The 22,421-nt window shown below is 41.0% G+C and overlaps 1 protein-coding gene across 1 annotated transcript in view; it reads right to left on the bottom strand.

Annotated features, from left to right (window-relative positions):
- Window positions 1–926: 926 nt before the first annotated feature.
- col11a1b (collagen, type XI, alpha 1b) overlaps window positions 927–22,421 on the bottom strand; it is a 178,180-nt gene continuing 156,685 nt past the window's right edge. The window contains exons 53-67 of the mRNA XM_036555885.1: window positions 21,954–22,007; window positions 21,234–21,287; window positions 15,945–15,998; window positions 14,352–14,459; window positions 12,667–12,720; window positions 12,493–12,546; window positions 10,247–10,354; window positions 9,998–10,051; window positions 9,499–9,534; window positions 7,086–7,139; window positions 6,101–6,359; window positions 4,619–4,731; window positions 3,301–3,369; window positions 2,919–3,152; window positions 927–1,385 (exon numbers count right to left, since the gene is read on the bottom strand). Coding sequence (XP_036411778.1) covers window positions 1,239–1,385; window positions 2,919–3,152; window positions 3,301–3,369; window positions 4,619–4,731; window positions 6,101–6,359; window positions 7,086–7,139; window positions 9,499–9,534; window positions 9,998–10,051; window positions 10,247–10,354; window positions 12,493–12,546; window positions 12,667–12,720; window positions 14,352–14,459; window positions 15,945–15,998; window positions 21,234–21,287; window positions 21,954–22,007 — 1,452 coding nt within the window. The 3' untranslated portion in view covers window positions 927–1,238. The remainder of the gene's footprint in view (window positions 1,386–2,918; window positions 3,153–3,300; window positions 3,370–4,618; window positions 4,732–6,100; window positions 6,360–7,085; window positions 7,140–9,498; window positions 9,535–9,997; window positions 10,052–10,246; window positions 10,355–12,492; window positions 12,547–12,666; window positions 12,721–14,351; window positions 14,460–15,944; window positions 15,999–21,233; window positions 21,288–21,953; window positions 22,008–22,421) is intronic.

The raw sequence follows: 22,421 nt of genomic DNA, 5'->3' as shown, positions 1-22,421 counted from the left end.
GCACTGTAGAAGTGATCAGCACAGCCTCCACGTAAGAACACAGAACATTACTGGGTCAAATCACAAAGTCCACAAACATCTCACTTCCAGCCGCTACTTCACAATCTGCAGCCGGCCAATTGGAAATTTGGACACCCGTCTTTGCTTAAAGTGGTCAATATCTACAAGAGGGATGCTCTATCATTACAAATATAGGATGCTTTTGAATGCTGCTTTTATTGGAGTGATGACAGGGACATCAGGGTAAAAATAAAAAACAAACATTAAAAAACGAACCATATCTGGAGAAAAACTCTCTCTGTATAGGTACCAACATTTCATCAGATGAAAGAGTCAGATGCATTTCTGATACACATGCAAGATTTGAAAACTGAATCAGAAAGAAAATGTACAAAATAATAATTACAGTTATATTTAAACAATGCACTTTCCATAGCACCTCAAGTTTTCGGGTATTTAGGACGAGAGCTGCTGCTGGGGGTGTTTTCTAGGAAGCACCTGGAGGAACATCCAAGGGTAGTGGGATTGGGATTGGGATTGGGATTGGGAGAGGAAATGTCTTATTATTTGGTTATTAATCTTAAAGGGACAGCTGGCAATAAATCAATGAATGTGAACAACCACCGATTAGCATTATGCAAATAACATCATCCTAATTGGTGAATTATTCTTATGATTGGACTTATTGTTCAGTATATATTATATATTATTTATTATCTACTATGAAACTGTGTTGGTTCAGCCCTTTAGAGATGTAGGGTTTCAGATAAAACTGGGATTAGGAATAAAACTGAGGCTGGGATTAAGCCTGGCACTGGGATTAGCACTGTAATTTTGCATAACTGTAAAATTGGGCTTGTGGATTGGGCTTGGCTGGGGTCAGATGGAGGGATTCGGCTTGGTTGGGGATGGATGGATGGATGGAGGGATGGATGGATGGAGAAAGGAAGTGATCCTCCGTTTTTTAGTTGAAAGTGCACCACTGTTCTCCAGTCAGTTCACGTCTTTCCTCACGTTGGTTCTCCGGTTGCAGGTTTCAGTCGTTTTCATTGCGGCCACACGAGGACGGTGAACATTCCCATGGTGATTGCACCGCGCTGGTGTTAGCCAACAAAAGTGTGTGTAGGGGTGTCTGTGTGTGTGTGTGTGTGTATGTATGTGTATGTATGTATGTGTGTGTGTGTGTGGCGATGTTAGCTGTCCACACTGCTCGACCCGTCCTGACCTGAGGAAGCCCTTCAGCCGAGGAAGCAGACCGGGCCTACCTCAAAACCAAACCGCTGGTTAGCATCTCCAAAGTCATTCAACATGACGTCAATGATGGGCACCTGATCGATACGGGGCGTGTTTATCTCCAGCACGGTCTTCGCGTAGCCCTGCTTCAGCTAAAAACAACAAAAAAAGACGCTTCCATCAGTGGACGATCAATAACAATAACCCGAAAACCAACATTAACAGCCTTTAACCCTTAGAAGTCTAGACTTGTTGTTGTTTTGCTATGAATTCGATTTACATTGCATCGTTATTTAAATTGGTAAGCAAATACCATTATTTGATCACATAACTACAACCTCGTTTCCTAAAAAGTCAGGATGCAAATAAAAACAGAATGCAATGATGCAGATCATTCAAACCCTATATTTAACTGAAAATAATACAAAGACAACATATAAAATATTGAAATAATGAAGAGGTGATGCAGCAGAGTGGTAAACATGGCCCTGTCCTAAATTTCTGGAACGTGTTGCTGGCATTAAATTCAAAACAGGCATATATTTTTGTAAAAACACAATAAAATTTCTCAGTTTTTACTGTTTTCAATGAAGTATAGGGTTTAAATGATTCATTGTTTGCCTGCCGGCTTAGATTGTCTTCCTGGGGCATCAGGTCCGAAGCTCTGGAGCTGCTCACCCCAGCACATTCGTGACATTACAGCGCTGTTTGATGCCCTCTGTTTGACGCCCTCTGTTTGATGCCCTCTGTTTGATGCCCTCTGTATGACGCGCTCTGTTTGACGCCCTCTGTTTGACGCCCTCTCTTTGATGCCCTCTCTTTGATGCCCTCTCTTTGACACGCTCTGTTTGATGCCCTCTGTTTGATGCCCTCTCTTTGATGCCCTCTCTTTGACGCCCTCTGTTTGACGCGCTCTGTTTGACGCCCTCTGTTTGACGCCCTCTGTTTGACGCGCTCTGTTTGACGCCCTCTGTTTGACGCCCTCTGTTTGACGCGCTCTGTTTGACGCCCTCTGTTTGACGCCCTCTGTTTGACGCCCTCTGTTTGACGCCCTCTGTTTGACGCCCTCTGTTTGACGCCCTCTGTTTGACGCGCTCTGTTTGACGCCCTCTGTTTGACGCCCTCTGTTTGATGCAAATTATGTTTCGCAGGACATCATCAGTCACGTCACAAATACTCTGCTTAAAATTTCAGCACCCAGAACTTAAAACACCTTCCTGCATCCCTGCAGCAAATTAGAATTATCGACTTATCACCAACAATTTCCATACTGTAACAATCACTGACTGTTTTAAAGTCCTTCACTGATTAAATTATTAATAAAAACCAAATACAGAATTGAATTTAATGAACGATTACTCGTTATTCAATTATTCCAGTATTCAAATGATCTAGACCGGCCCTGATGAATCACATGTGCATTTGATTTACATTCAGCATCACCATTACAGTCTGACTTCCTCTGTTTCAATGACAAAATCATGGTTTGTCAAATTCAAATCATAAAATATCTCTTCTACTTAAACACAACACGATATGGACTTAAAAAGCTTTAATCCGATTTGAATCCAATCCGATTTGAAATAATCTGAAACCTCAGCATGCTTTTGTCCCTGCTGGTGATGAACTGTGGTTAAAAGGTCAGCTCTGACTGTGATTGACAGTATATTTCTGTGACAGTTTACCGAGCAGCCGTCTGAGAGGGCCTTGATGAACTGATTGTTGTCGTACGACATCTCCTCGTCGTTGGAGCCGAGGAAGCGCAGCGCTTTGTCGTAGCTGTCGGATTTGGCGTCGTGCCAGGCCACGGACTGGTGGCAGATGTAGGTGAAGTTCTGCCGGGCTGAAGAGCTCAGCAGCTTGAGGAACGTCATCTGGACCGAGGTGATCGAGCTCTCCTCCACGTCCACGTAGGAAAGCTGTGGAGCAGAGCAGAGGTTACAGAAACAAACAGAAGAAGGAGCTGCTGACAGAATCTGCCAGACTAAACAAAAAACAAGCTGCTGTCTGTCTGTCCGTCTGTCTGTTCTCGCTTCTCCTTTCAAATCCATGACAAATGACACTCACTATTTTCCCACGCTTGAATTCACTGAACCAGGAGCCTGGCGTCTCCTTCGGCCAGTTAGATATTCTAACCTGTGTGGAGAAAAATAAACAGACTTAGATACAAAAGTAATGACGGCAAATCGTTTGATTTGGTTTGAAACACAAATCTAATCTGCGTTATTCAGACTTTGCCCACACGTGTGCTCTTTCACAGCTACTGAAGTGAGTTTAGACAAGCTGTAAATATTCCATTCATTATTCATGAACCCTCTGAGGTCCACAGGCTGTTTCAGTATCTGTTTGTGTTTATTTGTGATGATCCAGCTCAGAAATCCAGTTCAAACACTTTCTGAATCTGTAGAGTCGCCCTTTCCATTCCATCTTATCACGAGATCATACGACACTCACATCCGGAGTTATGAGCCTATGAAGAGGGGCTGAGATACACGTCATCTGCCTCTCACCATATATGCCTGTTATTGCACATTTGCACTGTCTGTCTCTAAATGTAGGTATTGTGATATAAACTGAGTCTGTTCTACAGTTTCTCATTAGGCTGAATAAATAACTGACTCTAAATGTAGGTATTGTGATATAAACCGAGTCTGTTCTACAGTTTCTCATTAGGCTGAATGTATAACTGACTCTAAATGTAGGTATTGTGATATAAACTGAATCTGTTCTACAGTTTCTCATTAGGCTGAATGAATAACTGACTCTAAATGTAGGTATTGTGATATAAACCGAGTCTGTTCTACAGTTTCTCATTAGGCTGAATGTATAACTGACTCTAAATGTAGGTATTGTGATATAAACCGAGTCTGTTCTACAGTTTCTCATTAGGCTGAATGAATAACCGACTCTAAATGTAGGTATTGTGATATAAACTGAGTCTGTTCTACAGTTTCTCATTAGGCTGAACGAATAACTGACTCTAAATGTAGGTATTATGGTATTAAAGGTGATATAAACTAAGCCATGTTTCTCATTACACTGACTATTTATCTTATTTCTACATGTTTTTTTATGTTTTGAGAAATTTTATTAAGCAATATTTTCGCTATATAAGCCGATCATTTTGTTTAATTTTAAGAAAATGATCTGCCACTATAGTGAGATACTTTTACTCAATAAAAAAACAGAATTAACTTGAATAATCGTATAATGTTCACACAATCACCTCAGAGTGAGAAACATTAGATATTCAGATGAGATCTAAGATGATTTCTCTTAAGATGTCATTTCAGTGTTACGTCGTCTGACCTCACGACAGTCCCTATGAAGGAAAGCGTTTGTGGGCGGAGCTTAGAGGTCAGTGTTATTAATGGACAGTACTTACTCCAGAGGACTTTTTATCAGGGTAGATGCAGGTTTCACCTCCCGCAGTGAAGTTACAGTACACTTTAAAGGAGTCGCCTATGCATCCCATGTTGGGATCGATCCAGTATTGCCCTACAAACACACAGCACACTGTAACTCCAACATCCAACCATATCAGATCACATTAAACACTGATATTTACACAGATACTGATCCTCCTGTCACCAAAACACAGTTCAACAGCATGAAACTCATTAATTACTCATAGAAATTTAACTGATTCGTATATTATTTATATTAGATCTGAAATATAATCATTAGGTTTTGTGCACTCTTAAAAAAGATGGTTCTTCAAGGGTTCTTTAGTAAAGACAATGGTTCTATATAGAACCATGAACTCTCTGCATGTTTAAATGGTTCTCTGCATGGTGAAATGGTTCTTCAGATTGAAGGAGAATGTGTTGAATATGATTCCATACAGAGCCTTTGTGAAAAGGGTTCTATTTAGCACCAAAAAGTTTCTTTTATTTTTTATGATTCCAAGCTTGTAACTACAGAAGAACCATCTATAGCACATTCATGCGTGTTTTCCAGCAATCTGAAGAACCCTTTTATGATGCAAAGGGTTCTTTGAGTGCTCATAGTTCTATATGGAACCATTTTCTTCTCTTAAGGACCCTCGAAGAACCATCTTTTTTTAAGAGTGTACATAAAACCATATACAACACATTCTCCATCAATCTGAGGAACCATTTCACCAAGCAAAGGGTTCTATATAGAACTCATGGCTCTAAAAAGAACCACTTGAAGAACCTTCTTTTTAATGGTTCTATTTAGAAGCATAAGTTCTATATAGAGCCGGTTCATGGTGAAATGGTTCTTCAGATTGATGGAGAATGTGTTATATATGGTTCTTTATATACCTTTTGGAAAAGGGTTCTATATAGCACCAAAAATGGTTCTTCTAGTGTTATGATGTCAAGCTTGTAACAATAAAAGAACCTTTCTTGGTGCTATATAGAACCATACACAACATGTTTTCTATCAATCTGAAGAACCATTTCATCCAGCAAAGAACCACTGTTCTATTTAGAACCACTGCCTTTGCTAAAGAACCCTTGAAGAACCATCTTTTTAAAGAGGTTGTTAAATGATTCTATTTAGAAGCATAAATTCTCTATAGAACCAGTTCATGGTAAAATGGTTCTTCAGATTGATGGAGAATGTGCTGTATATGGTTCTATATAAACCTTTTGGAAAAGGGTTCTATATAGCACCAAAAACCTAGTTTTTCTAGGGTTATGAAGTCAAGCTTGTAACAACAGAAGAACCCTTTTTTTAGTGCTACATAGAACCATATATGTTCTCCATCAATCTGAAGAACCGTTTCACCATGCAGGGAACCATGGTTGTATACAGAACCACCGTCTTTGCTAAAGAATCCTTGAAGAACCGTCTTCAAGTGTGCTAATCGTCCCGTCCCTATGTTCTGTGAACTCACCGTCAGGGAAGTCCGGCTGGCTGAGCTGGAGGTCATTGCAGGTTCTGGCCGGATTGTCCTGCGTGCCCAGAGGGAACTTCATGCGCTCAATGTCCAGTTTGAGGTTGTTGAGGGAACCGAATATGTCCTCCATTCCCTCCATGCCCTCCACGCCGTAGTCCATCATTCCGGCCGCTTCGTCGTCCTGCATGTCTGGTGACCTCCTCGACTTCTTGGACATCTGGATGGGCAGCGGCTGGATGATGTCACCAGGAGGACCCTGATTGAAACAGAATCACAGATCAATAACACCAAATACCAGAGATATAAATATCACATAGAAGTTAACAGAATCGATGGTTCTTCAAGGGTTCTTTAGTAAAGACAATGGTTCTATATAGAACCATGAACTCTCAAAGAACTCTGCATGGCGAAGCTGTTCTTCAGATTGAAGGAGAATGTTGTATATGATTCTATATAGAACCTTTATGAAAAGGGTTCCTTTTAGCACCAAAAAAGGTTCTTCTGTTTTTATGATGTCAAGCTTGTAACAACAGAAGAACCATCTATAGCACATTCATGCACATTTTCCATCAATCTGAAGAACCCTTTTATGATGCAAAGAACTCTTTAATCATGCAAACAGTTATGAGTGCTCATGGTTCTATATAGAACCATTTTCTTCTCTAAAGAACCCTTGAAGCATCTTTTTTAAGAGTGTACATAAAACCATATACAACATGTTCTCCATCAATCTGAAGAACGCCTTCACCAGGCAAAGGGTTCTATATAGAACGCATAGTTGTAAAAAGAACACTCGAAGAACCACCTTTTCAAGAGAGTAATGGTTCTATTTATAAACATGATTCTGTTGTGATGCTGTAATTTCATATTAATTATCTCTGACTCATATTAACCCATCACTGCCATTCAGATTTATGAAAAGTTCTCTTGCTTTAAAAAATAAATATCATGTTAAGCCAAAGGTTATGGAGTCTTTACTTACAGGTGCTCCGGGGGGTCCTATCAGTCCAGGCTCTCCCTTCTGACCCGCTGGACCCTTCAGAAACACAGATGAGGGTGCATTTTGGACTGAACAGTTAATGAAAGACACATGCATAGATAAACATACTAATCCTGAAACTGCAGCAGCAACAAATGATAAACTGCTCATATTTTAGGAAAAACAATAAAAGTTCACAGAATCAAGACATTTAAACAGCACTGTATGTTTACAGTTAAATCACTCTCAGAGGTGAATATTGATGTGTTCGTAAATTAGGGCTCAATATTAACTCTTGTCCGTCTGCCACAGCAGCAGCTGGATTCCCAAATCTACCTGCCACTTAATTTGTTTACCAGACACTTTGTTTTAACGAGAAGGTGTGACTGCGTATGAAAAATAATACAAGATCTTTCATAACGTAAATATTTAAACTCTGACACACAGACATCATCTTGTCTTACAGTCTTTGCGAGGACTTCTATAGGTTTCTATTGATTTGTGTATTACTGTATTCAGTAATAGTATATAGACCTAAACCTGAATTTAACGTCACCATCCCAAAAGTCAATTTTTCTGCTTTTAGTTTTTCCAAAGGAATTTGTGGTGAAAATAACACGTGGTCCAGCAAAATGTCTGAAGTGAAAAGTCTGAAAGCACTAAGCATCGACCCACATCAGGACACCATCAGGAGGTCACGGGTTCGATCCCTGGTGATGCTACAACCGTCTGTGTCCGGGAGTCCAAGAGAGCACAACTGTCCTCGCTCCCCCATCACTCAGCGTGAAGCTAGCCAGCACAGGCGTTACATCACTGTTAGCTGATGTAACAGATCTGGTGGTCAGCGTCTCCTCCGAGCGCGTTCAGCTGTACAGTGACGCTGCATGAAAAGATGCGCTGGAGCTTCACAGAACTCAGAGGAACACTGTGTTCACCCTCCTAGAGCTGGGGGTAGTGTGTGATTGGAGGAGCCCTGATTAGTGGGTGGAACTGGAGACGACTAAATTGATGAGAAAACTGGAAAAAAATCCAAAAAATAAAAAAGGCTGAAAGCGAAGTATAAATAAACCAGAGAAGTGGCCGCGGCTGGACAACATGGCCTTTTTCACAGCGAGCTGGAACTCATTCAGGCCCGGATGTCAGACCCTTTAACCTGCTGTGTGAACGCAGCCTCATTAGCACCCGAAGCGCGTTGACGACATACTGAACAGAACATCGGACCTCGTTCACCAACCGTTCTTAAGAAGAAATTTCTTCCTAAACCCACTTACGCAGTTTTAACGAAGACTCTGACTCACCAGTGTTCTCTTATTTGTTCTTAGTCAAGAACAGAATCCACACACTCAAGAGCACAAAGGTGAGAACAGTTCTGCGCTTTAAGAACACGACATGCCTCGGGATCTTTATCAAGAACACACTTAAGAACAGACTCAGGGAGATACTGCTGAATAAGAAACATTATCTGGCTTGTCTTGTAAACTAGCCAATCACAGGACTCCCCATTTTTGGCTTTTCTCATTAAAGAAAATGAGTTTTTGTTGACCTTCCCCTCTTCGGCCTCTGTCTCCTCCGGGGAGGTTTTCTCTTCAGACCTCTTGACCCCTGTGTGAACTCCACACTGTTTTTGTTTGTTTGCTGCAGCGTTAGCCCAGGCTGCTGGATCTGAAGCGATTTTTTAAACCGTTGTTGGTAATTAGCATTTAGCTGCCTCTGTAACCTCCTGAGTCTCCTTGTTAAAGTGTCTGAGTGAAACATCAGACTCGTGATTCAGTCTGTATTAGGTTACAGTTGCGTTATTTGTGTGTATTTTTGTTTATCTGCCACTGTGGCTGGTAGGTCGGGCAAATTCTCCCGCCAGTACACAAAATCACCCGTATTAGGCGGATGGTGGTGCTAATATCCAACCCTGTAGTGAATATTATTAGATTAGATTAGATTAGATTCAACTTTGTCATTGTGCAGAGTTACAGAGCCAATAAAATGCAGTTAGTATCTAACCAGAAGTGCGAAATACAGTATTATTTACATATAAAGTGCAGGAAAGTAACAGTGGTAAGTGATGATGTAGACAGCAGAGTGGTAAACAAAATATAGATGTGCAAGTATGAATATAATATACATATCGCTGTTGGAACAAAACATCGTATCTCCAATTTTGTCGTTTTTCAGTTTTTGACATAATTTGAAAATGCCTGTTGTTCTTTACATTGTGTGTAAATTTCATGATCAATGGACCAAAAGAAGACAACCCAAAATTACATGGAAAACATCTGGTTCCATTGACTTACATTAAAAGTAAAGTATGTTTTTTCCTTCTCCTGTAAAGTTACCATTTTGGAGATGCAAGGTTTTATACAGACAGCAGCAAAATATACATATATACAAAATATTATATTATAGAGGCTCAGTTACTTACAGTAGATCCTTTAGATCCTTTTTGTCCTTGGGTTCCCTAATTATGGACAGAGAAAAAGATAAATCATGGACGGCAAAAGGTTTAAAGCAGGAATAAAAGCAGGAACTGTGTATGGAAGTTAGGACTGGGTTATTAAATCTCATTTTAATTCTAATTATAATTTTGGCTTCCAACAATTATGAAAACACTATAATTGAGATGAAACAATTATTGTGCTGCATTCTGTTTCTCAATGACACTCTTGTTCTGTCTAGTGTTATAAATCCAGCGCCTCTTTCCTTTATTTTTGTTTGTTTTTCAGTTGAATTACATTTACAGTTCAGTTACAGTATATTTACAGTTCCACTGTTAAAACGTTAATTTAGTTAGTTTTTAAAGTTCAGTGAATGCATGATATATATAAGAGCATATAATCTTACTCTCAATATAGACCAAAATAATCGTGATTATGATTTGTGCCATAATCGAGCAGCTCTAAAGGAAGTTGAATTAAACTTACAGGAATACCAGGAGGACCTGGAGGACCAACAGGACCAGGAGGACCTCCGAGACCCTGCATTCAGAAACAAACCAACACATCACCACATCAAGGCTCTGAACAATAACTGTGGTAATAACGTACACCATCATCTGAAGATGAACAAAGTTCACATAGTTTAGACAGACATCAGCGTTAAGGTGCACAAACCAGTTTTTATATGATTTATATCATGGTGTTTGCAGGTGTGCTGGTTGGTGCATCACTTACAGGGTCACCTTTGCCTCCACCTGTTCCCTGAGGTCCAGGTAAGCCTCTGTCTCCCTTCTCTCCCGGCTCACCTGGAGGCCCAATCAGACCAATCAGACCAGGATGACCCTGCAGAGGGAGGACAACACATTAAGCTGTTAACTGTCACCCCATATTAGCCTGTAACAGTGTACCCAGAGTGAAGGGGGCGCTGTTCCCACATACTCTGGGCTACAGTCACGATCTCGGTCTCATTTGAAAGGAAACACTCAAGTTTTTTTAGAGTAACAGTATGTATTACTGACTCAGAGTAACAGAGTCTAGAACGGAGGAGTTTATTTCCTCCTGACTCATAGATCTCCAGACTGATCTCTGACTCTTGCTGTGTTATCAGACCACATGCTTTGGATGATGGTGCCTCTGTGGAGGCGATGAGGCTCTGAAGGTGAGGACACACAGATTTGTTTGCTCATTTGGTGCTGATGCTGCAAATGAGTCAGTAGACACTGCTGTGAATAACGGATCATAAAATGGTTTGTGGGAGTCGAATCCTGAGATTTGAAGCTTTCTAACAGCTGACTGAATCATTGCTGAACCATTTGATGCATAAAACTGATGTATAATAAACCGGAAGTGAATGATTCGACAGAAGGGTGTCGGTATTGGCACAGTGATCTAGAACAGGTTAAATTCCACTTTATATGGAGCAACAGAGCAGGACAGTATATTACAGTACTGTGTAACACAACTACAGACCGAAGAACAGCAGGGAGAACCAAACAGTGTCACAGGCATCTCTGAAGGTCTAATCACTCAGTGCTAAACACCCACTGTTATATACAACGTATAACATGGTTTAAAATGATTTATCTGTGTGCAGTAAGTGTGTTTTTGCCAGTGAAACAGTATAAAACATTAGAATATATACACATAAATATAAATACAGTGGTCAGAATGTGCTGTGTCCAGTAAAGTTATGTATATGTAGGTAAGAAGAACACAGGTTTGGTTCTTGACTTTTCCCTGCACTCACAAGGATTCGTTCAAATCATTAATTTAATGATGTACTGATTAGATAAAGCAGACACTGAACGGTATCTGTAAACACTGGACGCTGTGGAGGAGAGGACAGGAAATAAGGTTAGACGGCATACTGACACACAGAAAATCTATTTACTGTATTAATATTTTTGCATTTATTCTAATATTGCTCTTTTTTTCTGGACAAACACGTTTAATGCCAAGATAAATAACTTTTTAAATGGTTTAACTCCAAAATGCCATATACATTAATTTGTAATGAGGAAGGTTTTATATCAGGAATGAGGAATAACAGCTGGCGTATAATGCACTTTGTCAAATAATGCATTTTTACATTAATATAGCACTGATATTTCTTGTATGTGTGAAGCTCAACCCCAAAATTCATTAAGTGGCATTTATGCATTTTGGAGCTAAATCCTTCATACAGGAGGAGGAAGAGTTTAAGACCCCAGCACAGCTGTTTAATTTACAATCAGCAGGATTTAACTGTCTTTGTTTGGTTCAATATAATCTGCTTTCTTTAACATCCTGGAACTTAGTGTTCTTTCTTATGTTTAACATAAAGGGCTAAAAATACAGGCTACTTCTAAATGGCTTGGAAAGCTGCTGCACTACAGCGAGTGCACAAATCAGCCAATAAACCCTTTGTTTTCTACCTTCTCCCCACAACAGAGCAGATAAACAGAACTTTATCTCTAATAAAGACGGGTCATAATTTTTTGGTATAAAGAGGTGTTTATAGTGGTTTTAGTGTGCGATGTGTGAAGTGTTTGGAAGAATTCATTATCAGTTATTTTCTCCTGGCTCGCTGTAACTCTGATACACTTCAGCAGCGCCGGCGTCTGCTCATAAAACAGATTTATGAGCGTATATTGTGCTGGTTATGAATTGCAGGCTAAGTAACAGTTTAATCATCATCTGTCAGACTGAAAGCACAGCTCTGTAATGTATAGTTCTCAGGGCTTCAAACGTCGGCAGAGCTCAGCACTATTGTTTGAGAAACTGATGATTTTTATTCAAGTCGACACTGTTTTCCATAATATAATAAACGATACAATGAAATATGCTCAATAAGAGAAACGGCTCCTTTGTGTGCACAAAACTCCCATCAGAACATCCTCTTCAGCTGCTGTGAGCTGCTGTGATTCAGAGCTCAAACATTTTAAGCTTTTGTTTCAGGGTAAACAGAGGAGGTTTGTATTGAAACTGTGAATAAACCGTACCTTTTCGCCCTTGTTGCCGGGGTCACCTTTCAAACCGGGCAGACCGGGAGGACCCTAAACATGAGGGGGAAAGACATCATCACACACCAAGAGCAGTAATGTTAAATCAAGTGATTCAACATAGTTGTGTGAAGTGTTGAGGTGAGTAATGCAGATTTAGCAATGTTTTCTTACCAGTGGTCCAGGGGGTCCGTCCTGTCCAGAAGCTCCGGGAAGTCCTTGTTCACCCTGTGAAGGTGTAGAACATCTATTAGATCTAATCAAACAGCTTGACTGAGCTCCAGGCTTTTTAACGGGGGCAAATTACAAACTGGGTCTACTGGCTTAGAAGCTCCGGCCACTAGGGGGCTCTCAACCAGTACCAGTGTGCTAGAGTTTCTAATGTGTGCACAAACCCACACAACATACAGCTTGCACATGCTAGACACAGTGTTCTACGTAGCACTGCAAGAACGTTCTATGAGATTCTTTTACCGAACGGATAAACAGGCCAATCAATCACTTTGAAAGAGCACGGTACGTTTGTTTACCCTCGACAGCATTCAGACTCAAATTCATTTTCATCCTTTCTTAAGGCTTATTTTACTGTACACACAAACTCACTGTGCATTCTTATGTCACACAGGGCTAACACTTCGCACTCAAGGGGGCGCTAGACGAAAAATCAGAGTGTCCGTGAACGGGATCTACTGCTATTCCAACAGCCACAGTGACTAAGCATGTGAACAGTAGACGAGAATAGACAGTTAAGCTAGGCTTGGCTGCCACTATAGCGCCCCCTGCTGTAATGCTCAGAATGCAGCTTGCACTTGCGTCGCATTATGAACTGCATCATGACAAATTTTAGAATGCAATAGTGTGTAAAAAAGCTTTTGCGCAGCTCGAATCGCCGCCATCCTTACACGCAGCATTTTGGCCTGAAGTGTGACTGATTTATATTCCTATTCATGCTAAATTAAAAAGGTACACTATCAAAAAACATGGTTCTTTAGTAAAGGGAATGGTTCTGTTTAGAACCATGAGTCCTATATATTTGCATGCTTGAATGGTTCTTTGCATGGTGAAATGGTCCTTCAGATTAATGTAATGATTGTGTTATATTTGGCTCCCTATAGAACCTTTATCAAAGTGGTTCTATATAGCACCATCTTCTGTAGTTGCGATGTCAAGCTTGCATCAATAGAAGAACCCTGTTAGGTGCTATATTGAACCATCAACAACACGTTCTCCATCAATCTGAAAACAATTTCAGACATGCAAATGGTTCTATATAGAACTTCCTGTACTAAAGAACAATCTTTTTGATTTCTGCCTGTTAGATCACATCAACTAAACAACAGCACTCAAAAATCACATAATGAAAAAGGTACACCAGATGGTTCTTTAAGGGTTCTTTAGTGAAGAAAATCGTTCTACATAGAACCATGAGCATGGTTAAATGGTTCTTTGAATCATGAAATGGTTCTTCAGATTGATGGAGAATGTGTTGTATGTGGTTCTATGTACCTAAAAGGGTTCTTCTATTGTTACATAAGCTCGTAACAGTAGCAGAACCCTTTTTGTTCCTATATAGAACCCTTTTCAAAAGATTCTATAATCAGCACATTCTCCATCGGTCTGAAGAACCTTTCACCATGCAAAGATCCATTTAAGCATGCAAAGTGTTTTTGAGTGTTCATGTGTTCTATATAGAACCATTTTCTTTACTAAAGAACCCTGAAGAACCATCTTTTAAGAGATAAGACACCAGAAATAGGCACATTCCTTGCATCTCGCCTTAAAGAGTCAATCAGAGCTGAGGAAGTGGAGGTTTCTCTGTAAACATCTTAAATATCCTTAAAATATCCTTTATCTCTTACCACAGGGCCAGGGATGCCTCTTAGACCCTCAGCACCAGCCTTTCCAGGGGGTCCCTGAGGGCCAACAGGTCCAGTCTTACCCACGGGCCCTTCAGCACCCGGGTCACCCTGAGGGAGAGAGGAGAAATCAGTATGTATAACCCTCACAGCTTTTATATATATATACACACTATAACTATATTTCTTATTTCATGAGTTTTCTACTTTTGGAGTAAGCTGGTCATCTCCGGTGATGATAATGCTATAATGTTTAAATTTAATTAATTATGTAATGTAGACTGAGTGTATGGCACAAAGTCGATACACAGAGGTAAGAAATACTCTAAATGAGATCTGCTCCTGGTCTCAGGCTCTTCTCCTGGACACAGTCGAGTCCAGTTTGAAACCAGAGTGAGACTGAAGCCGTTTTCTCCTGAGAAATAAAACACAGATTTTCTCACTTTGATCAAAATCACACATGTGGATTAACTCTTTAGAGTCGGACTCGTCTCAGCCCCGTCTCAGCTGAGTAATGTCTCCATAAGAACAGTGTGAGATCTCATCGTTCTCTTATCCAGCTCTGTTCTAGACCACAGAACCCTCTCAACAGTCCGTCAGTGCAGAAGGAGAACTCATGCTTTTCTCCTTCATCACCAGAACTCTCACGTGAGACCTGAGTTGACTCCTCTTTTTCCTGAGGAGTTCAAACAGCTCAGAGATCAGTGACGCTTCATCAATATGATACTGAGATCTGCTTAATTTCTCTGAGACGATCTTGAGAAAACCTTGAGATCGTCTCAGAGAAGTAAAGCAGATCTCTATCATATTAATAAAGGATCACTGATTTCTGAATTCTCTCTTAAACAAGGAGAGAAAAGAGGAGATCAACATCAGCGTCTCACTGTGAGACGTTCTGGTGATGAAGGAGAAAAGCGTGACTTCTCCTGCACTGACGGACTGCTGAGAGGGTTCTGTGATCTAGAACAGAGCTCAATAAGAGAATGATGAGATCTCACACTGTTCTTATGGAGAAATTACTCAGCTGAGACGGGGCTGAGACGAGTCCGACTCTAAAGAGTTAATCCACATGTGTGACAGTGAGAAAATCTCCAGGTTATTTCTCAGGAAACAGGAGAAAACAGCTTCAGTCTCACTCTGATTCGAACTGGCTTTAGGAGAAGAACCCGAGACCAAGAGCAGATCTCAATTAGAACATTTCTTTCGTCTGAGCGAAGGTGAAGTAAAATTTTGATGGGATGGTTAATATCATCAGTTCACGCAGCTGCTCTGAAAATTGGGTCTTTTTGGATGGAAAAAAAGAAGATATAGATTTTCTATCAGCCTCCCTGACAGAACACACCGAGCGGATTAAGCTATCTTGGCATCCAATTAGTCTTTGATGTGCGGAGAAGTTGAAAAGAGGCTTCTGCTCGTCTGTACAGAGTCACGCCTGACGTCAGACGACAAAAGCCTGCACGCATGACAGACCGCAGAGCTTCAGACCAAGAAAACTTTCCACACAGTAATGAAAATCCTGTGGTTTCTACTCGGCTAGTACGGATTCAATGTGTTGCCGTGTGATCTCCAGCATGTGCCAGGCGGATTCGGCCTCACCTTCGCGCCTTTCTCTCCCTGCTTTCCTTCAGTTCCGGCTGGACCGATGGGACCCTACAGGAGGAAGAAGTGAAATGCGTTAAAGCGACAGCTTGGCAAAATCTCTCATTCTCAGCCCTCTTAGTCTCAGGCCTCGTCCCATTCACCCCTCGCCCCTACCACTCAGCCCTACCCCTCTGTTTTGCGCGTTCACATCCAGGGGTAGGGTGTCCTGATTCTTGTTGAGATGGGGGGGGGGGTGAAGTGTTGGGGCTACGTGACCCTCAAAACGGAGGGTTTTCAGAGACTCCAAATTGAGAGTTATGAGGAAAAAAGAAAAAACAGAAAATGGCTGAACAAGAGACCAAAGAAACACACGAATGTGAGAATTTACTCTAAAAAATTACAATAACCACTGTATTTTCTTAGTTTAATGTCGTTTGTGTATAATTATCCTTTTCTTCATAAACATAAAAAATCACTAACAGTGCTGACGTCTCGGTAGCTAGCTAACTTTCCCGTTCTACCTTAAATGGTTACATTCTGGCACCTCAGGCATCAGAACTGCTGCTCCATTTAAGGCGGAACTGGGAAAATTTGAACAAGAATCTGGTGAATATCTGACTTCAGCTTCATATCACTGAAGAATTAGGGGTGGGTGATAATAAATAATTGCCCCCCTCTTTGAAGTCATATGATGCCCTAAATGTAACTAAAGCCCAGCAGTGAGGAGCTGAACTTTACCCTCCTCTGCTGTCACTGCAGACTGGCAGGGTCGCCTACAGAGCAGCGCTGGTAGCTGTTAATGAAGTGATGCTCTTTTTATTTGAGGGCTCCCATTTCAGAGGGAAGATCTCAACCACTACCCTGTAACTCAGCTCCAAGAGACAAGGAGACCCTGGAAAACAAGGGGTAGGGGTAAACAGAAGAAATGGGACTGGGCCTTAATGTAGTGGATCAACCCAGTCATGTTTGGTGTCTGAAGTTTGCTTCTATAGTTTTAGCACTGGGGCTATGAGGCTAATGTTGCTTACAGGTAATGGAAGCGTATACCCCACCAATTAGCGCTGTGCTAACTGCATGCTTAAATCATCACACAGTTGCCTCAAAAGGACCATCTAGCAGCAACAGCACAGACACAGTACAGATTATGAAATGCACTGAGCAGAAAACGTATTAAATCAAGTTATTCAAATTGATCTGTTCATTTATGCAAATCTATCAGTTCAGCTCAGCAATCAGGGGACGTTCCTGCCGTCACTGAACCTGAAACAAATCGTACCTGTGATTATCATATGACTGAATTTTACGCATCAGTGCTAAGACACTGAATACACTCGCTACAAACCAGAAAACCTCATTTTCAAACAGATGTCAACTGTGAGCCGACAACATAATCAGTGAAACACAGCGCTTAATTTATGCAGAAAGACTCGTCAGGGTGGCAAATGAGCCGAAATGATTTCCAAACACTCACAGCTCATCTTCATCTGTAAGTTTTGTGTTTGGGGGACAGTAAAGCACAGTAAATAACCATATAGATCTGTTTAAGTTGTAGCAGAAACAGGTTTAGTTGGAAGCTCTAAAATGCATTTTCACTGTTATTAGTCTGTGAACCTGCTGATACAGAGAATTTAATAATTACGGCATATTTGGCCATATTTGTGTCATGTATGGTGTCGCGAATAAAACCCTCTCATTTTTGTTTATTTTTTTATTTTTAGCAAAATTTGAAAACAGCAGGCGACTTTTACGTTGCATGAACATTTGTGATGCACCAAAAACAAAACAAATGAGATTATTTAACTTAAATTTCTAGAATTTATTTTTTTTACCTTATTTTTTTAGGTAATTTTACTAAGTAAAATGATCTCAGTATATTGGCAGATTATTTTGCTTGTTTTAAGAAATGTGCTTAAATCAGTAAAATTATCTGCCACTATAGTGAGAATGACCCAGAAATAAGCTAGATAATCTTATAATAAGTGCACAGCCATCTGAAAATAGGAAATAGTAGATAGACTGACTGGATTTTAGATCATTTCACTTGGCAAGGTACAGTTTTTTTGCAGTGAATAAAATCTCTCTACATTAACATACAGCACTGTGAAAAAGTCCTACCCTAATCAAACTCGTGTGTAAAATCTTTGTTTTTGCTTCTAAATTCACCATATCATATAAAATAGATGCAATCTAACATTAATGCATTGAAAAGTAACAAAAACTTTGTTTTTAAAAACATACTGAAAAGGTCTGCAGAACAAACTCTGCACTCCAGACATCACATGGATCTGTTGAATCCCGTCAGCAGCTCCTGATTTACGTTCAGTATGTACTGATTAGCAAAACCAAGTGTTGGACAATGACTACAATTAACACTGGACTTCCTCGATGAGAGGCTTGCAAATATTCAAACAAACACACAGACGCACATTAAATCATCACTTATTGTTGTAATGTTGTTTGTATTTATTTGTTATTTGTAAGATTTTTTACAGTCCTGTACATTAAAATAACAATAAATAATAAACAGTTAAATGAATTTACATTTTAGTTACTTTATCTGTAAACATTAAGCCAATCTCAAAGTTTATGGATTTTACTTAAAGAAACTAAAAGAAACGTTTAAAGTTTCGTTCCTGGCTCGCTGCTCCAGCCTTCCATTTGACGGCGGCAGATAAAGAGCTTTTATATGAACAGTAAAGTGTTACGGCGCTGAAATGGGACGGGTCATAAACGCTGTGTTCCTGTGAGGTAATAATCTATTCTGGGCCTCGAGGACGTAAAACGACAACTTCATTTCCTCCTGATATCATTCCGCTCCCACACTGCTGTCACTCAGCTGATCCGCGGTCAATATTCTATTAGGACGGCTCTAAATGTCGGTCTTCTCCTGCAGCAGGAGCGGATCTGGAAAACCCAGCGGTCTGAGCAGAGGAGGGTGGTAAGCGGTTTGATGTATTTATACTTTCCTGATCATTTTCAGTGATCTGCTATTTCCTCAGTTCCATTTTAGTCATTAACACTGAGCTCCTAATTAGTTTTTGGGGTTTAATTTGATTCTGCTGTGTTTCAGCTTCTGTTCCGCTTTACTGTTTATCACTCTCACTTTAGAGCTTTAGCACTTTTTTTAAAAAGAGAAAACAGAGTTCAGTTCCTGTATTCTTATCCGTCAGCTTCTCATTTGAATGTAATAGTTGCACCATTTAAGGTGGAACTGAAAATGTGAATAAGAAACCAATTTCAGTCTCACAGCTCTTATGCTGATAGATGTCCTGAGAGGTTCCACTGCAGTTCTGTAAGGTACTCAGCACTTGAGTAGCGTCCTGAGCTGCTCCGTCTGTAATTTTACTCTAGCTGTTCTTGGAAAGGTACTTTTACTGCAGTCGTTGCTTCATAACAACACTTTTACTGGAGGATGGGTTTAACTACTCTACCTCTGAGTAATCAATTGACTCTTATATCTTTGTTGCCTGTTACTTTCAAAAAAATAATGAAAAGGGCGAATAAAACTTGGTTGAGGGCAAAGACAATGGTAGTGCGTAGGATCTAACACATACATGTACCCTAAGGGTGGGCCTTTAGACGGTGTGTGGTAGTTTTTAGATGGTGTGCGGAAGCATGTAGACAATTATAGTAGTCTTTAGATGGTGTACGGTGGCCTTTAGATGCTATGTGGTAGCATTAAAACAGCTGCAGTAGCCTTTAGACAGTCTGAGGTAGCATTAAAACAGCTGCAGTAGTCTTTAGACAGTGTGTGGTAGCATTAGGACAGCTGCAGTAGTCTTTAGACAGTGTGTGGTAGCATTAGGACAGCTGCAGTAGTCTTTAGACAGTGTGTGGTAGCATTAGGACAGCTGCAGTAGCCTTTAGACAGTCTGAGGTAGCATTAGGACAGCTGCAGTGGCCTTTAGACAGTGTGTGGTAGCATTAGGACAGCTGCAGTAGTCTTTAGACAGTGTGAGGTAGCATTAGGACAGCTGCAGTAGTCTTTAGACAGTGTGAGGTAGCATTAGGACAGCTGCAGTAGCCTTTAGACCGTGTGTGGTAGCATTAGGACAGCTGCAGTGGCCTTTAGACAGTGTGTGGTAGCATTAGGACAGCTGCAGTAGCCTTTAGATAGTGTGAGGTAGCATTAGGAGAGCTGCAGTAGCCTTTAGACAGCTGCAGCAGCCTTTAGATGGTGTGCAGTAGCCTTTAGACAGTGTGTGGTAGCATTAGGACAGCTGCAGTAGCCTTTAGACAGTGTGTGGTAGCATTAGGACAGCTGCAGTAGCCTTTAGACAGCTGCAGCAGCCTTTAGACGGTGTGCAGTAGGCTTTAGACAGTGTGGTAGCATTAGGACAGCTGCAGTAGCCTTTAGATGGCGTGTGTAGCCTTTAGACGATGTGTGGCAACATTAGGACAGCTGCAGTAGCCTTTAGACAGCGGCAGTGGTAGTCTTTAGATGGCTGCAGTAGCCTTTAGACAGTGTGCAGTAGCCTTTAGATGGCTGCAGTAGCCTTTAGTCTGTGTGTGGTAGCCTTTAGATGGCTGCAGTAGCCTTTAGACGGTGTGTGGTAGCCTTTAGATGGCTGCAGTAGCCTTTAGACGGTGTGCAGTAGCCTTTAGATGGCTGCAGTAGCCTTTAGTCTGTGTGTGGTAGTCTTTAGATGGCTGCAGTAGCCTTTAGACAGTGTGCAGTAGTCTTTAGAATGATAGTTAAGTTAAGTCTGCCCTCTGGTGGCAAATAGAGTTCAGGCATCGAATGGTTCTTCAATATGAGGACATATAATGTTAAAGAGTTCTACTAATCTCTAAGTTTACTGTTGGCAGGCCTACACTAGGCTTTTGTGACTGTGTAATCTACCACTGTCCCATTATTTTTAAAAAACTGCTGCCTTACGTTGACCAAAATAAAAAAAAAAAAACTGACTGCTGACTGAGTTAGGAGGAGGCTCTGATTTTGGCTTGTGCTGCCCCTAGTGAGCAGTTTTTAGAGTTTTGATTTGAAAGCGAAGCTTAATTCACAATCCACAGTGAGGCCTTTTCCTGCTTTGGGTCCATTTGGAGCTTTGGGGCAGTTTTTGGGCTCCATTGTTTTCCTTTCGGAAGATTTACAGCCAATAAATTTGGAACACATAGTAAAAAATCTAAACTTTTGCTCATGAAACACACTTTTAGTGTTTACGGACAACAGAGCACCACAAAACTCATTTAGAGGAACGGGTCCCAGCAGACGTGCCGCGCCAGCGCCAACAGAAACAGTTGTCACAAACAAAATTAAAGCCACAGAACAAACGGCGGACTCGTTAGCTTTAGGGCACTTACTCTCTTCCCAGGGGGTCCCGGTGGGCCGGCTTCACCAGATGGACCAGGAGGACCCTGCAGTACACGCAGAATGAATATGGATTACATTTGTGCATTCAGTAATGAAGCCCCATCCCGTTTCATCAATGAGGGATCCTTAACTAGAGCTGGAGATTTATTCATGCTTGTCTGTTCTGACTGTACACAGATGCCAGTGGATTAGTTCACTCTTCTATTAAACTATAAGCACTTTCCAGGAGAAAAAACCTCAGTTTATTTATGTTTTTTGCACGCATTGTTTCAGCTCTGTGGCTAAACACGTCACAAGCTTAGAGGAAAATGCTTATGCTTAAACAGTTTATGTCATTTAGCCACAGTGAAGTGCTTTGTTGCTTTGCTGCCTGTTTCCAAAACCTAAACTTCTCCTAAGTAAGGCCGAGGAGCATGACTACACGCACACGTTATTATCGTATATTACCCTATTATCGTAAATGACTCTATTACACACTTTTCTGAGTTTATGATGGGAGTGGTCAGCAATTCTAGAACAATGAACAACTGCATGGGTCATAAAAAGGAGACAAATTACAGTCTGTCTGTAAGAATGAGAATGAGACCAGTCGTTTCCTTCAGTCATGGGTGGCGTATGGCACACCTGAGACCTGAACCTCATTCGAATACATGGTGCACACCTTTCTACTCTCACCCGAATGGGCACCACAGGAATAAACACTGACTTACAGGCTGACCAGCTTCTCCGTCATCTCCTTTATCCCCAGTAAGGCCGTCGAGTCCCTGAAAGAGAGGAAGTGTTTAAATACTTTAACACAACTTTGTCTCGATCACAAAACTCATACATTCACACACATGGTCCGATCCATCCATCCATCCATCCACCCATCATCTAAACCGCTTATCCTTCTGGGTCGCGGTGGGGTGCTGGAGCCTATCCCAGCTGTCATTGGGCGGAAGGCAGGATACACCCTGGACAGGTCACCAGTCCATCGCAGGGATAGTCTGACCCATAAAACATATATTCATAAGCCCTGTTGGAGCTGGATCAGTTTAATCTGGGGAGCTGCAGTAATCTGAGTGGTTACCGACGGGATCTGTGATTTTAATCCAGTGTGAATCTGTAGGTTTTACAGTCTGGTAAGTAATAATTACCTTCTATGATTGGCTGAACTCAGAGCTCCCTCAGTGATACTA

The sequence above is a fragment of the Colossoma macropomum genome, unplaced genomic scaffold (genome assembly GCF_904425465.1).
Source record: "Colossoma macropomum unplaced genomic scaffold, Colossoma_macropomum, whole genome shotgun sequence".
Classification (NCBI taxonomy): domain Eukaryota; kingdom Metazoa; phylum Chordata; class Actinopteri; order Characiformes; family Serrasalmidae; genus Colossoma; species Colossoma macropomum.
The sequence above is the reverse complement of the archived record's forward strand: the minus strand, read 5'-3'. Positions and strand labels throughout refer to the sequence as shown.